Here is a 16,484-nt window from a genome sequence, read left to right as displayed (position 1 = left end):
AAAGGGCCGTGATGGAGGCTGTCGAAAACAAGGATCCGCTCTTCGTCCGTACGGCGATTGCGGATTTGAGGAGTTTCAAGATGTCGGATTCACCCCACCGGAGCAAGCTGGAACGAGAAGGAGTACCGTCGCTAGGTGAGATATCGTTGAAAACATCTGGAGCCTTGTCTTTGCGGTTGATATCCTGAGAATGGAATTCCCTGTCAGGGGAAAGATTACTAGAATCGGTGGAAATGGGGGCCGAGAGTTTCAGCTTCTTGCGGGATTTGGAGGGAGTTTCGAGGCTAGAGTTCTTAACGTTTTTGTGGCTCCCATCGACGGGGGTATCAGGAGGAGGCGTGGAAGAACGCCGGTTGTTAGGGTTTTTGGAGGAGCGTTTCGAACCCATGACGACGGGCACAGCGAGGGTTTCTTCGCGACAGAGGAACTAGAGTGGGGCTCTTTGGCTGAAGTGGGATTTAACACAAGTGGAGAAAAATTATTTAACTGCTTATTTTCAAATTTAAGAATTTATATCCATAATAATAATAAACTTGACCTCAGAAAACTTAAACAAAATTTGTAAATTATCAAATTACAAGTGGTAAGGGAAAAAACTTAATTTTCACTTCAAAATATCATAATACATCAACATGAAGAAACTTATCTCTAATTAAACTTCATTTTCTAACACAAAAAAAAATATTCCTAGCATATTCTTTCTCATACTTATATATATAATGAACAGTATGATGTCAATATTCCAGTTGAACGTCAAACATATGTATGGCATCGTTCGGTCGCTCCAGCCGAACGACAAACTTTTCACTATTTTCTTACGGGTGAACAGTGCGATATATATATATTTTTAAATATAAATATATAATTAAAAATATACAAAACATAAGTATGGAAAAGAATATACTAAAAATATTTTTTTTGCGTTAGAAAATGGAGTTAAATGGAGACGAATTTTTTATTTTTTATCTATTACTGTAATTTGAAGTGAAAATTGAGTTTTTCAATTGGAGATAGCCTAAGTTATCAAATCACAAGTTAAAAGTTGAATTTAATGTGTCAACTATAGTAAAAATAACACCAATATAAAATTAATCCGAAATTATTTGAAATTAGTTATAGATGCTTCATTAAGCTCTAATAGTCTCAAAATTAAGTATGAATTGTCAAAAAAATAACAATTGTGGTGTACCTATGCTAGAACTGTCATGTTTTGGTCTTCAACAAAATTTTGCAATCATGTGACCCTTCAAGAAATTATAATTTTTTTAAATGTAAATAAAAATTTTGTCTACCTTCATAAATTTCATAAATTTTTGCAAGTTAAAATACTATCTTTTGGCAGGGTAGAAAATTTATGAATATTTACTTTATAAAATCTATTAATTTGCTAACAAGAGATATACTGCAACTTGTGTAATTTTCATTTTTAAATCATCTGGCTCACGAGCTAATAAGACGAGTCAAAGCTGACTTAAGCTTTCCTCACCCGAGCCAGCTCACGAGTCGGCTTGACTCACTTACACCCTACGTGAGCATACTCGATAAACTCTATCACCACGCTTAGTGCAACGGTCACTTAAAATCATAAATAATTTCAATCTTCAAAACAAATTAATAAAGCCCATCAAAATTTGAGTGATTATCAAGCAGTCTTGAAACTTTCAAACATCATTATGAGTCCAAATCCGGCAATCAAGAAGTAAAAATTTAATAAAGAATTTGTTTGTTATTCAAATTAGAAAGCCCTCTGAACTGAACTAAAATAATCCCGGCATTAAAGATAAGGAAAACTAAATTACATTCAGGAAGCTAATGATCTATCAAACTCTAACAAAAAATCAAAAATGTAATAAAATACATCACGAATACTTCAAAGAGAAGGTACACTGCTATTAGGCTATTAATCATCAAGGACTACAAAGGGTACAGATATATAAATGCCTATAATCTCTAATTGCTAACAAATAAGACTGTAAAGGCGAGTGTACTTCAATCGCTTTCTTCGTCGGCTTCTTCATCTGCATCTGCATCTACATCTGCATCTGCAATTGCATCGTTATAACTTTGATCGGATCGATCACACAAATACATAATAATAATTCTTACAAAATAGCCGATACAAAGAAAATGTTAAAAGATAACTAATTTACATATATACTACAAGAAAACCAAGATTTCTATCTCAATTTTGGCCGTTTTCCAATTGCAATTTGGTGCCAGCAGATTTCTGGCAACAAAATATAAGATGTTGAGAAAAGTAAATTTTGTAATGATGAAAATCTTAAAATATATAGGCAATTCGTTTTGAGCATTAGTTATCTTATTTTTTTCTTCTTTTAGCTTATTTCAATGTAATCATATCAATGATGATAATGTCTTTGAGAGTAGAATGTGCTCTCAAATGTTTTGATTATCTAGTTAAATTTGATTTATTTTTGCAGGTTGTAATGATGAATCTCTTGAATTTCTTTCTCCAGTTGTTTCAAATTACTTACTCCCTCCAACCACTTTCCATCTCTCGTTTTGAAAAATCTTTATTCCGGGTTGGTTTCGGGTTACTAGGTCATCTCGAACTCTCGAACCCGAACCATTTCTCAAACGGGTTGAATCGTAACCCGAAATTTTCAGGTCGGATTTTTAGGTCGTGTCAAATATTGGCACCCCTAGTTCTAGGTTGAATAGAACTAAACTCCTTCTAACAGTATCTTATTGCATGATATGAAGCAATAAAACCTTTGAGTGTTTAGTAGCCACCATCAGCAAGATAAAATTTTCCTACTATGATTTTAGATTATGAGATCTCTCACAAATAATTGTCATTAAAAAAAAAATAGTTATCCATTCTACCTTCTAGGACTCGTAATCCATTTGGTCTTTTTTAACGTGTTTTTAAAAACGGTTGCGTCATGAGCAAAATCTTCCCAACCAACGAACACATATGTGAACCTCAAATCAAAGTCAACTGCTGCTAACACAATGTGTTGGGCATGATTTTCTGCCTCTAAATGCAGATTCATTCTCCTTAGGAACCCTAACTTTAATGTGTGTTCCATCTGTAGTGCCAACATAATCCTAATTTTGTTAAAAAGCATCTTAAGAAAACCAATAAAATTGTATTAAATTTGCTTAAATGTGATTAGATTATGCCTGAAAAAATGGCATGAACCTACTACTTCATTGAATCTTACATGGAGTTTTGGGACTTGCAGGCTTAATAAATTCATGGCGTAATTCCCCTACATCATATAGTGCATCTTTAAAATACCTACTAACTGGAGCGTTTGAAATTAAATCAAATGACTCGGTTACGAACACTATGCCCAAGTGAATGTAATAACATAGCAATTTGTTCCTCAATGTGAACATTAAATGTGCCTACCAACAATCTTGACGTCCGGATTAAGTCGCATAATTTGAAGAAAGGCTCTCTCCTCATCCATACCATGTCAATACAAGCTAAATAAGATCTGTCATGTAACCTAAAAAGATATCTGTGACGTTGTATATTCCATTGTGGATTATATTTTTTTTTCTTTCTCTGCCAATCTCAAGCAATAACATGCATATAATACTCAATGCAGAAGCAATCACTGCCTGTACTGCAGATAGTTTTGAGTTCCAACCAGTCATGCAACATTCCAGTACTTATCCAAATTGGATAATTGATCTTCATTATCTTGCATTTGGTTATTGTTAGACCGGTCCTCCATGGACCGGTCCAGCCGGCCCAGCAGCTTGGGCCAGTTCGGTGCGTATATAGGCGGAGGGAGCCGGCGGAAGCCAGGGGGAAGAAACCGATGGGGTCCACTTGAATTTCAAAGTGAATTTTGGAGCCAAAAGGAGGAGAAGCAAGGGCAATTAGGTCCTTTTGTATTAGATTTGAATTTTATGCATTAAGTATGGAGTAAAGGGATAATTAGGGTTAGGTCATGTTTGGTGAAAGTTTTCTTGTCTTCTTTGGTTGCTAGGGCTCTAGATCTAATTCTAGAGATTGGGAGAGTGTGATTCTCCTCTCGGATAGGGGATCCTTGTATCTTTGCTAATTTCCTTGCATCTACTAGTAAAATACAAGTTTTTCCTACGAATTTCTCTCAGTTTTCTACAGTTTTTCCACTGTTTTTATTGTTTTCCTGCTCCGGACAGCAGTATTTCGTGGAGATTTGCTGTAAAGGTGAATAGGAAATACTTGATTTCAGGTATTTCCTATCAAATTGGTATCAGAGCAAGTCTTGGGACGAATCGTGGGCTGTTTTTGACCAATTTCAGCGGCTGAAATTGTACCGACGAAGGAGAAAATCACTAAATTTTTTTTTCAGATCATGAGATTTTCTCCTAATTTGCAAGCCGTAGGAGATGGCGGCTAAGAAGGTGGATGCTTTGGAGGAGAGGATTGAAGGAGAGATAAATCAAATCAAAGAGACCGTAGAAGAAAGAATGTCCTCCATGGAAGGACAAGTGGCCTATCTACGGGATATGATGAAAAAAATGTTGGAGTTTCAAACCCAATCGGCAGCGTCTGATGCAAAAGGGCCCGCAGCGAAGAACGACAACTCTGAAATCCATCGGGAGGAAGAGGAAGTGGAAATCATGGAAGGGAGTAGGGGAAGGCCTCATCTGGAGCCTTTCCATAGAGAAGAGAGAGGAGGAAGGTATGTGGAAAGGCAAAGCTATGGAGGTGGGGAACCCAGAGGTGCTGGTTGGGAGCATCGGGGGGGATTTTAGGGGCGCCGGGAAACAGTTTTTGAAGATCGGAGAGGGGATTTTGAAGGGGGATTGGGATAGGGTCGAGCAAGGGAAGATCGGAAAACATGGGGAGGCCCAGGCACATGGGAGAGGGGGAACTATGGAGGATTAAGGGGGAATGGCGGGGATCGGAAGGTGAGAAAATTAAAAATGCCCATTTTTGAAGGGGAGGATGCCTATGGGTGGATTTACAAGGTGGAAAGGTACTTTGCTGTTAACGGCTTGACGGAAGAGGAGAAAATTATCAGCAGCGGGTTTGTGTCTGGAAGGGAAGGCGCTCTCTTGGTACCAGTGGAGAGATCAGATGAGACCTATCCGGAGCTGGGGAGAATTCAAGGACAGTTTGTTAGAGCGTTTCCAAACCGATCGGGAAGGAGACTTCTACGAGCAGTTCTTTGCCTTAGTACAGGAGGGGTCTGTGGCAGACTATCGAGAGAGGTTTGAGCATCTGGCCAGGAGGATGGAGCGCTTGTCTGAGACGGTGTTGGAGGGAAATTTTATGAAGGGGTTAACGGCCGAGGTGCGAGCAGCGGTGAAGGTCCTGATGCCCAGGGACCTAGGGGAGGCCATGAAGCTTGCACAGTTGGTCGAAAATCAAAAAAACCTGGAGAAGGGAACGAGGAGTAGTAGTAGCTCAGGAGGCACTTACAGGTGGACGACTACTCACCTAGCCACCAAGGGAGCTTCCCCAGGAGGGATGAAAGAAGTTCCAAAGGAAAAAGTCACAGGAGGAGGAAATGGTGGACAATTCAAGAGGCTCACTGACAAGGAAATGCAAGAGAAGAGAATGAAAGGGCTATGTTTCCGATGTGATGAAAAATATATGCCAGGACATAAGTGCAAGGATCAAACTCTTCAAGTTCTCCTCGTTTGTGAAGACGGGGAAGACGAAGAGGGTGGGGGAAGCGATTCAGAGGTGGAGGAGGAAAAGATGCATCTGGATGTGGCAGAAGTCTCTCTCAACTCTGTAGTGAGATTCACTTTGAGTCACACTATGAAGGTGAAGGGAGAGATAGCTGACCGTGGAGTCGTGGTGTTGATTGATAGTGGGGCAACCCACAATTTCATTTCCACCCAAATTGTGGAGATGCTGGGGATGAAGTTAGTGGATACTGGGGGCTATGGGGTGATGATGGGCACTGGAAAGGTAGAAATGGGAAGAGGAATCTGCAAAGGAGTGGTGCTGAAAATCCAAGGCATACAAGTGAAGGAAGACTTCCTTCCCCTGGAACTGGGAAGTACGGATGTCATCCTGGGGATGAAGTGGTTGCAGACCTTGGGGGAAACCAAAATCAATTGGGGCACACTGCGGATGGAGTTGAGGAAGGGTGGAAGGAAAATGGTGATTCAAGGGGATGCAGGGCTGACTAAGGCAGGGGTTTCTCTGAAATCCCAAATCAAGACAATTCAGGAGGAAGGGGAAGGCTACTTGGTGGAATTACACAGCTTAGAGGGAATGAATGGGGAGGGGGAGACATACCCCTCTCTGTGCAGCCTTTGATCCAGGAGTTCGAGGAGGTTTTTCAACCCCCTCTAGGGTTGCCACCACCCAGGGAGCAGGAGCACGCCATCACATCAAGAGAGGGAGTGTCACCGGTAAGCATGCGACCTTACCGTTACCCTCAGTTTCAGAAGGATGAAATAGAAAAGTTGATCAGAGAAATGTTGGAGGCAGGGATCATCAGACCCAGCACCAGCCCGTTCTCTAATCCTGTTCTATTGGTAAAGAAAAAGGATGGCAGTTGGCGATTTTGTGTAGACTACCGTGCACTCAACAAGGAAACGGTACCTGATAAGTTTCTCATACCAGTGATTGACGAATTGTTGGATGAATTGAGTGGAACGGTGATTTTCAGCAAGATCGATCTGAAATCTGGATACCATCAGATTCGAATGAAGAAAGAAGATGTGCCCAAGACCGCTTTTAGAACTCATGAGGGCCACTATGAGTTCCTGGTGATGCCCTTTGGCCTCACCAATGCTCCAGCCACTTTCCAGGCACTCATGAATACGATTTTCAAACAGTATCTGAGGCGATTTGTTTTGGTATTCTTCGATGACATCTTAGTGTATAGCAGAACAGAGGAAGAGTACTGGGGGCACTTGAAGAAGGTGTTAGAGGTTCTCTAGGAGCACCAGCTGAGAGCTAACTTGAAGAAGTGCTGCTTCGCACAAGCTAGTGTGGAGTACCTGGGTCATCTGGTATCCAAGGAAGGGGTAAGTGGCCATTGCCCAAAAATCTAAAGGAGCTGAGGGGATTCCTAGGGCTTACAGGGTACTACAGAAGATTTGTGAAGGGATACAACACTATAGCTTGGCCACTCACTGAGCAGTTGAAGAAAGATGGATTCTTATGAGGGGAGGCAGCTACGACAGCATTTGAGAAGTTGAAGAAAGCCATGACCACAGTTCCGGTCTTAGCTTTACCGGATTTTACTCAGACCTTTATTGTGGAGACAGATGCATCAGGATACGAGCTAGGAGCAGTGCTGATGCAGAGCCACAAGCCCATTGCTTATTTCAGCCAGGTGTTGACTGTCAGAGCCCGTCTGAAATCTGTCTATGAGAGGGAATTGATGGCAATTATTTTGGCCATCCAAAAGTGGCGTCCCTACTTACTTGGAATGCATTTCATCGTCCGGACCGACCAACGGAGCCTGAAATATTTACTGGAGCAGCGCATGGTGACAGAGGAGCGTCAGAGGTGGCTATCCAAACTGCTCGGGTATGATTTTGAAATTCAGTACAGGCCCGGGGTAGAAAATAAGGCAGCAGATGCATTATCCAGGTGCATGGGTGAGCTGCAAACAGAAGCTGTGTCAGTCCCAATGATGCTAGATTGGGAAGCCATAAAGGAGGAGAGTGCTAAAGATGAGAAATTAAGCAAGATCAAAGCTGATTTAGTGAAGGAAGAGGGAGGCCATCCAGGGTACTCAATGGAAGGAGAGAGATTGTTGTATCAGGAGAGGTTTGTGCTGCCCAGAACGTCAGTACACATCCCACAATTGCTCCAGGAGTTCCATGGAACTGCAGTGGGAGGTCATTCAGGAGTGCTAAAGACCTATAGGAGACTAGCGGCAGAGCTGTACTGGAAAGGTATGCACAGAGATGTGGAAGAGATGGTATCCAGGTGCGAGATCTGCCAAAGAAATAAGTATCTAACTATGTCACCAGGGGGGTTACTGCAGCCCTTGGCATTACCAGGACGAGTCTGGGAGGAGATATCTATGGACTTCATTGATGGGCTACCCCGATCTGAGGGATTCACGGTGATTTTGGTGGTAGTGGATAGATTGAGCAAATATGCTCATTTTATTCCTCTACGCCATCCATACACTGCGGTGACAGTAGCGTCAGTCTTCATCAGGGAGATAGTCAGACTACACGGAGTGCCAGAGGCGATAGTATCAGACAGGGATAAAGTGTTCCTCAGCCATTTCTGGAAGGAATTGTTCAGACTGCAGGGGACGGTGCTAAAGAGAAGTACGGCGTACCACCCACAGACGGATGGCCAAACAGAAGTAGTCAACAGGAGCTTGGAAACTTATCTGAGATGCTTCGCATCAGAAACACCCAAGCTATGGGCTAAATGGCTATCATGGGCCGAGTACTGGTACAACACCTCTTTTCATTCAGCCGCTCAGATGACTCCATTTAAGGTGTTGTACGGAAGGGACCCGCCCCACTTGGTGCATTTTGGGAGTAGCAGCACACCCGTGTCTTCAGTAGAGGAGTATTTGGAGGAGAGGGATAAGACACTGGAAGAGTTAAAAAGACATCTGTTGAGGGCTCAACAGATTATGAAGAAACAGGCTGATGGGCATCGGAAGGATATTCAGTTTGAGGTGGGCGAGAAGGTATTTTTGAAACTCCGCCCATATCGACAGAAAACGATCGCCAATCGGAGGAATGAGAAGCTTGCTCCACGGTACTTCGGTCCTTATGAAGTGCTGGAGAAAATTGGAGTCGTGGCCTATCGTCTGAAGCTACCACCGACAGCGACGATCCATCCCGTTTTCCATGTATCCCAGCTGAGGAGAGCCATTGGGGATCATGCTACCAGTACGGAGTTGCCAGGGACATTAACTGAGGAGATGGAGATGATACTGGAACCTTTGGAGCTCATGGAGGTTCGTCAGAAAACAGATGGAGCAACAGAAGTCCTGATCAAATGGAAGAACCTCCCTGACTACGAGGCCACGTGGGATCCATACGAGCGAATGAAGCGACAGTTTCCGGATTTCCACCTTGAGGACAAGGTGGTTCTTTGGGAGGGCGGTAATGTTAGACCGGTCTAGCCGGCACAGCACCTTGGGCCGGTTCGGTGCATATACAGGCGGAGGGAGCCGGCGGAAGCCAGGGGGAAGAAACCGATGGGGTCCACTTGAATTTCAAAGTGAATTTTGGAGCCAAAAGGAGGAGAAGCAAGGGCAATTAGGTCCTTTTGTATTAGATTTGAATTTTATGCATTAAGTCCGGAGTAAAGGGAGAATTAGGGTTAGGTCATGTTTGGTGAAAGTTTACTTGTCTTCTTTGGTTGCTAGGGCTCTAGATCTAATTCTAGAGATTGGGAGAGTGCGATCCTCCTCTCGGATAGAGGATCCTTGTATCTTTGCTAATTTCCTTGCTATCTACTAGTAAAATACAAGTTTTTCCTACGAATTTCTCTCAGTTTTCTACAGTTTTTCCGCTGTTTTTACTATTTTCCTGCTCCGGACAGCAGTATTTCGTGGAGATTTGCTGTAAAGGTGAACAAGAAATACTTGATTTCAAGTATTTCCTATCAGTTATCCATCCTTGTATCTACCAACAGTGATCTATGAGTTCCAAAAAAAAAAAATCGAGATGTGATTAAAATAATACCTAAATATGGATTCATACTTATCAAAATTGGATAATTGATCTATAAGCAAATACAAAATATATAATTCCTTTCGATAGAACAGATGCTAATGTTTTAACAAGTACATAAAACCTAAAAGTTTAATAACTTAATCTTATTTTTTTGCTTTTTTTTTTTTCTTTTTTAAATTTCATCTCGATTCTTTTCAATTATAAGCAAACTCAAATTGTAATACATTAAACACACCCAATTCCCATTTTCTAACTAGTCAATAGACAAAGCACTCGTAGCATGCAATGCAGTCATTTATTAGTGTCGAACTCCAGCCACCTTGCCTGACCACAAAAACCCTACAGGAAAAAATGTGAATCATGCCAAATTAAGGAAACTGATGCCAAAGATTTCAAGTGAAAAAAAAAAACAGAAAAGAAAATTTAAAAACCTATTCCTTTCTCCAAAATCCTTTCGTTCCCAAAACTAACCCTACAAACACCTTTCCCGACATTTCTATTACAGAAAAATGCAACCTTTCATCTCAAAAATCGCAAAATTTGCAAGAAAACTCACCCATCCACCTCCACCATAAAGCATAGAAACCCTAAACACAAAATAAGCTTATGAATTAATTAAAGAAGAGAACTTCAACAACATCTCTCCTAATAACAAGTCAAATATTAAAAAGCAAGATACGAAGAGGCAAACCCTAGTAACAACGAGCACAGCAGGTTTGCACGAGAGATAATGCCATGCACCCGATGAGGAAGAACGATGAGCACACACCCGAAGACTTGATTTCGTAAGGAAGAACGACATGCACGACAGGTTTACGCGAGAGCTTGATTTCGTGAGGAAGACCGATGGAGAGAGCTTGTGTTTCGACTGAGAGAGCTTGATTTCGCGAGAGATGTCCGAATAAGCTGAGGTTTGCGAGAGACAAAGAGCCTCTTTCCCGCGAGCGCTCGGTATTTGGAACTCGCCCGATTCAAGTGGGCTTGGAATGCACCGCAAATACACTATCCAAGGAGTTTAAAATGCTTTGCTCATTTACTTTGGATTTACTTTACATCAAACCAAACTCAAAAAAAAAAAATCAAAACCCTTGTATTTACTTTATCGTACACTCTAAATATAGGCAACCAAACAACCCCTAAAAGTGAACTTACAATCATAATTGAACCTAAATTGTGGCTAGAACTTGAATCTAATCATGATTGTGACTTTGAGCTTATATATGAGATTTAATTAACTCTTACATATGAACCAAGGTTATCAATGCAATTTGGATATATTCTTGATTATGAAACTAAAGCAATCGTGCATAATGAAATTGATAAACAAACTGAACATTCTGATAAGCGATGAGTCTTCTATGAAACAATTTTTACAAATCAAATTGAATATTTTTATTTTTATTTTTTGACATAGAAATTCAATAAGAGAGACTTATAAAGAAAGCCAACTTGCATTAAGATTTTTAAAAATTCATTAATGATGATTACCATAAAGAAAATATGAAAAACATTTTAAGCGGTCAAATCTCAAAATTACACAAATCACCACACAAATATTCAAATCATTTGATTTAACTTTCTTTATAGATGTTGTTTGACCACAAAAGTATCTGGTATTTGAGAGGTTTGTTTGCTTTCAATTTTCTTTATCCATCACCTAGGAAATGGCTATAAATCCTTGTTAGTATTCATTAGGATTCAAGTTGGCATTTTAGTATTTTCTTTATGTGATTCATATCACACTAATTACTTGCATAATTTGCACAATGATATTCATAGATAACTTGCTATTAAATGTGACAATTATAAATATATTATAATGTGAGCAGGAGATAAGTGAAATTCAAATTAGATGATAAGATAATGGTACAATTAATATTACAATATTTCTTAAAAGAACCTTTAAGAAAATAAAGAACAAAAAGATGGGATAATATAAAATTATTTAGCCTATTGAGACACATACTTATAAAATAAAAAAACCGAGTAGTATTTGAATCAATTCAATCTTAAATGCTTCTAATTTGACATTATTTCATGAATATGTTATAAATGTCGTTGATTCTTCTCTTTTTATCTCCTTGTGAATTCAGACCAAAAAGTTTATAAAATAGACCTACTTATCTTAATCCAAAAGCTTTTAATAAAAAGTTGAAAGCCTTTATTTATTGAAAATGCAATTATGTGCATTAATATTATTTTAGTTAGCTCGGTGCCTTAGTTTTTATTTTGCTAATTTCTTTTCTTGTAATATGTCTATGATGATGATGATCCTGTTGAGAAATAGTTTGTTCACTAGTGCTTTAATTATCCTTGTAGGTTTGGTTTACTACAAGTTGTTTTGATTTAACTCTTAATTCCCTAATTCAACTGTTTCCATCCGACTACTATTTCATCTTAGGCTTTGAAAATCCCAATTATTCTACTTCTATGTGCAATGTATTTGTCTTGCCGATGGCGATAGTACTACAACTAAAATTGAGCAATGCTTTCATCATATATAAAATGCGTGCTTCATGTTTCCTTCTACAGCCTGTAATTTGTTGCCTTCAACTTTCCTACTCTAGAGGTTTTTTTATTGCTTCTTGTGCCCTCCATATTTTAGTATAGAAGCAAACATTGCTATAAATGAGATTTGAAAATTCGAAACATACTAGTTTGCTCAAACTGAGACTGAAAAAAATGTCATTCTTGCTTAAATCCAAAATTGTAGAATTAGTATTACTATTTAGGACAGATCTAAGCGGGTTTAAAGAAATTACTATGTTTGGCTTTATGTGGGTAATAAATACTAACTAGGAATTATAAGGCATATTAAATTCCTTGATTTGCTTAACAAATTCCAAAATACTCTGAGAAGTGTCTTATTGGATTTGAACTCATTGAGTGAGTTGCAAAACATAATACTACTTATTGGAGTTAGCTTCTCTCATACCGATATACGGCCTAGATTAACACTTGACTTTTTTTTTCTTTTTCTTCTTTTCTCTTTAGTTATTAGTATGAGACTATGATTATGAATAAGTCAAATTTGTCACATTAGTTTTTTTTTTTTAATGAATCAAAATTGATGAGAATTTATATTTGTTCCCAAATTTATTGTGAAAATTTTTACATTATCATTTGTCTTGTTAAATGTGTTCCCAATTTTTTCATTAAAAAACTAAGCTTTGCCTGATTTAATAGTTGGGAAATTGTAAATTGTGGGCTTCAGTAATTTTTTTCCCTTTTTTCATGTCATCCTATATCTACATCAATAAATCCCACGCCTTAAAATGTCAAGAATCAAATAAAGTAATTAGGACCCAATCCAAATCAAGCTAGTTTGTTTTAACTCAGTTTTTATAAGTTATTGAAACTCAGTTTCAGCATTCAGAAAAAGTGTTTGATCAGTGGAAGGTATATTTAAGTGGATCCTTTTTGAAACTTGCCTCATAAAGGAACAATATGAATGTAAAGACCAATTTTATCTGACAAAGTTTTTGGAAGTTTTGTTAAAGCGAAACATATGCCATCGCTCTTGACTTAAAGTTGGCCCATGTTGATGCCTTATCACCATCATTATCTTCAAAATACTTAGCTTGGATGCCCCACATAAGACGCAAGCTTTTATAGTTTCCCCTAGTACTCAACACGAATTCAAGGGTTCTTTAATGTTGAAGATTAATGAAATGAGGAAGAGGGTCCAATCCTGCAAAAGATGGATCAACCTTATTGGAACTCAAAAAGAAGTTGTAAATCTTTGCACAGCACATCAACTGCTTTGAATAGCATCAATATGTGGTTGTAATTTGATTCTCATAGAAGACGCCATGATCTATACTGATGACAATATTTATATTCCTCATAAGACACATAGGCATATTGATAATGATCTGATACATCAAAATTGGTGTGCGTGAAAGACGATTTAATATTTAAGAGATTGAAAATAATTAAAATGGTAGTCATGGTTATGATATGACTCATTGTAATCATAAGACTCGTTTACAGACCCATTGTAACATGACACACTGTAGTTATTATATTGAAAATAATAAGAATTATGATCATATGTGTAATCACAGGAGTCAAATATATGATACATGAAAACTTCACTAAATGCTTCATCTAGAGTCTTCAAATAACATTTCAACCTCCTCATACCAAATGCCATTTACCATAATATGTGATAATTGAATATAATGGGGTGGACATGTATTTTACCCATCTAAACTATACCCATAATAATGTTCCAAACCTAGATGCTTATGAGCATGAATGAACCTGCCAATGAATTTGAAATTTAGTAGCACTACAAATAGTACATAAATTAATGATATATCATTTAAAGCATAATTTCTGCCATCTTACATGGGCCAAAAATTTTGGCGTTAACGATGTCATGATAGTAGGCAAGGGAATTCATATGCAGCTTAAATCTAGGTTAGGTTTTGAGTTTTTTTCCACCTTTGTGGAATTTGGTGATAGTGTGGGATGAGTAATGGAAACCTGACGAATATGACTGGCTAAAGTTTAAATTTGTCTTGATGCCAATTAATATAAAAGGATGATCGTAAATCAAATTTGTTGATGAACCCCAAATGATATTCTCCTTCTTAATCTAGCTTTTTTTCTCCTTTAAATGTTGGTTTTTTCATGAATTCAATACTCAATCAAGGGAGGATCCCACAAGTATGAAGTATGACAAGCTTAAAATTCTTACGATTTAACATTATCCACAAGAATGGGAAGAAACCAGGAGGTTGATTTATGGTTTAGTGTTCCAAGAAATTAGAGGATGAGATAAATATAATAAATCCTCTGTAAGAGAGAAAAGGCCCATTCAGGGTTTTATGATGGATAAAAGCGAGACATGGAGGAGGATTGGTAATGAAGGGAAGAATCTTCACAAATGCAAATCATAATTCTTTATGAAGATAGAAATCATCCATCTCCTATTAATAAAAAATAGGATCTTTAAATTTAAATTCAAACTTGAACCAAAATTAGTCAAAAAGTCATCTAAATAAACAAAAGCCAACAAATAATCTAAAAACGCTAGAATATTTTATAAAACACTAGTATGATTGTAATGCAATCTCTCATCCTGCATCATTTTCTTTATTAAAAATTTTAAACAAAAAAATTATTAAGTAATTTGTTCCTTTTTTTACTAAATTATTGTAACAAAAAATATGCAGTCTGAAACACTGCCTAGGCAACACATAGCTAAAAATATTAAAAAAAAAAAAAAGAATAGTTGTGGTATTGAATAATTGATTCAAATTAAATAAATAAATAAATAAATGCACACATAAAAAAATGTCATAGAACTTAAAAGTTAACATCTACTTGAAAAATAAAAATAGATCAATAGAATGATGCATCTCAAGCTTGATAGAACATGCTAAGCATACCTTCCTCTGATCCTTCACTAGACTCCCCACTTCCATTATCGTCATCATCTGTACCTTCCTGATCATCTTCATCTTCCTCATCTTTCTCATCTTCCTCACTTCCGGCTTCTATTTTTGGTTTAGGAATGGGTATAAAATTGAAGGTGCTTCTTCGACGAGAAGTAGACACAATATTGCTCATGTCTATGCCTTCGAGCTCCCTTGCCCTCTCCTTTTTCCTTTTCACTGATTTTATTTCTAAACCAAAAAAAAAAAGATCTAAGCATGCAATTCTAAATTGTGATAAATGTCAAAATGTTGTTGGGTCAAATTGCAAGCCATGGCACTAGTTAAAGTTATCATGCACAAGTAGTTGTTTAAAAGGCACATAAACTGTGGTCGGAACCAAAAGAACCAGAATGAGCTGGCCAAGCAGATCAATCCCCGATATGGGGCCTGGATGAGCCTAAGGCATGTCATTGTGCATAAGACAGATGAAACTATGTCTTCCAGATTAACAAATTGTATCACCAACAGCTAAAAGCTTGAATGATAATTTGGAATAAAGTCACATGGTAAAATTACATCTGCTATTGTTATAAGTCAAGATTAAGAAAGTTAAGCATACCTTTATCAGATGGATTAGTCGATAAACCTTCCTTGGCAAGAATATCCTCCAATTCTTTTATTAAAAATGATTCACGCTTTGATTCTGGAGCTTGCTTAGCCCTCTTATAGACAGCAGGTGGTACGCTAAAAAGGAAAGAGGAGAATAAACTTTAACAACCATTTTCACGTACTCTTTGTATTGAATTATTGCCCCATTCACACTTTAAAGTATGACAGCTGAAAAGAAAAATATTATACCCCATCCCACAAGCTTTGATGACTGATTTGAGATGCTCAACATGCTTTCCATATGCTTGTACAGTTGGTTTATCTTGTTTCTTCTACATTAAGGCAGAAATTAACACAATCAGGTTCCAGTTTTCTTAATCACTTAATAGAGAAAATAGAAAAAGTAACCTTTGGTCTTTCATCAGAAGATGAGTGTGAACCACAATTTTCCGAAGACTTTTCATTATCACTTTCTGCTCCTTTATCTGAATCCATTTCTTCTTGTTCCCTTTTCCTAGAAACTGACGGTTTGTTTTCATCTGAAGATGTTTTCTGTTTTTTAATAGGTTTCATGCTTGATTTTGATTTTTTAAGTGGCCTTTTTTTTGGTCTCTTTACCGTATCAGTATCTTCATCAGCCTCACTCGTATCATTACCCAAATTAGAGGATCCTGAATCTTCACTGGCAACCTTAGGCTCTCTCTTTACTTTTCCTGTTTCTTTGCTCTTTGAAGCTTTCTTGAGTTTCTTCTTAGTGCCGTTTGTAACGTCAGCAGATTCAGGTGATTGCAAGACCTAATAGACACAGCAATCAAAAGGAAGAATATATATTTACTCTACTGTCATAAAACAATACGCAATGCACACAAATAAATGAGTATAAAACGTGTG

At 38.0% G+C, this 16,484-nt stretch overlaps 1 protein-coding gene across 3 annotated transcripts in view; it reads right to left on the bottom strand.

Moving 5' to 3' along the window:
• Nucleotides 1–1,706: 1,706 nt before the first annotated feature.
• Nucleotides 1,707–16,484, bottom strand: part of LOC110106199 (nucleolin 2) — a 31,241-nt gene continuing 16,463 nt past the window's right edge. The window contains exons 5-10 of one of the 3 annotated variants that reach the window (XM_020835988.2): nt 16,002–16,388; nt 15,843–15,925; nt 15,604–15,728; nt 14,997–15,233; nt 9,535–9,560; nt 3,547–3,691 (exon numbers count right to left, since the gene is read on the bottom strand). In XM_020835988.2, coding sequence (XP_020691647.1) covers nt 9,547–9,560; nt 14,997–15,233; nt 15,604–15,728; nt 15,843–15,925; nt 16,002–16,388 — 846 coding nt within the window. In that variant the 3' untranslated portion in view covers nt 3,547–3,691; nt 9,535–9,546. Of the gene's footprint in view, nt 2,043–3,546; nt 3,692–9,534; nt 9,561–14,996; nt 15,234–15,603; nt 15,729–15,842; nt 15,926–16,001; nt 16,389–16,484 lie in introns of those variants that run through there. The other 2 variants (XM_020835986.2, XM_020835987.2) reach the window with 2 other exon arrangements.

The sequence above is a fragment of the Dendrobium catenatum genome, unplaced genomic scaffold, assembly GCF_001605985.2.
Source record: "Dendrobium catenatum unplaced genomic scaffold, ASM160598v2 fragScaff_scaffold_390, whole genome shotgun sequence".
NCBI classification, from domain to species: domain Eukaryota; kingdom Viridiplantae; phylum Streptophyta; class Magnoliopsida; order Asparagales; family Orchidaceae; genus Dendrobium; species Dendrobium catenatum.
Note: the sequence above shows the minus strand (reverse complement) of the source record. Positions and strands in the feature narration are given on the sequence as shown.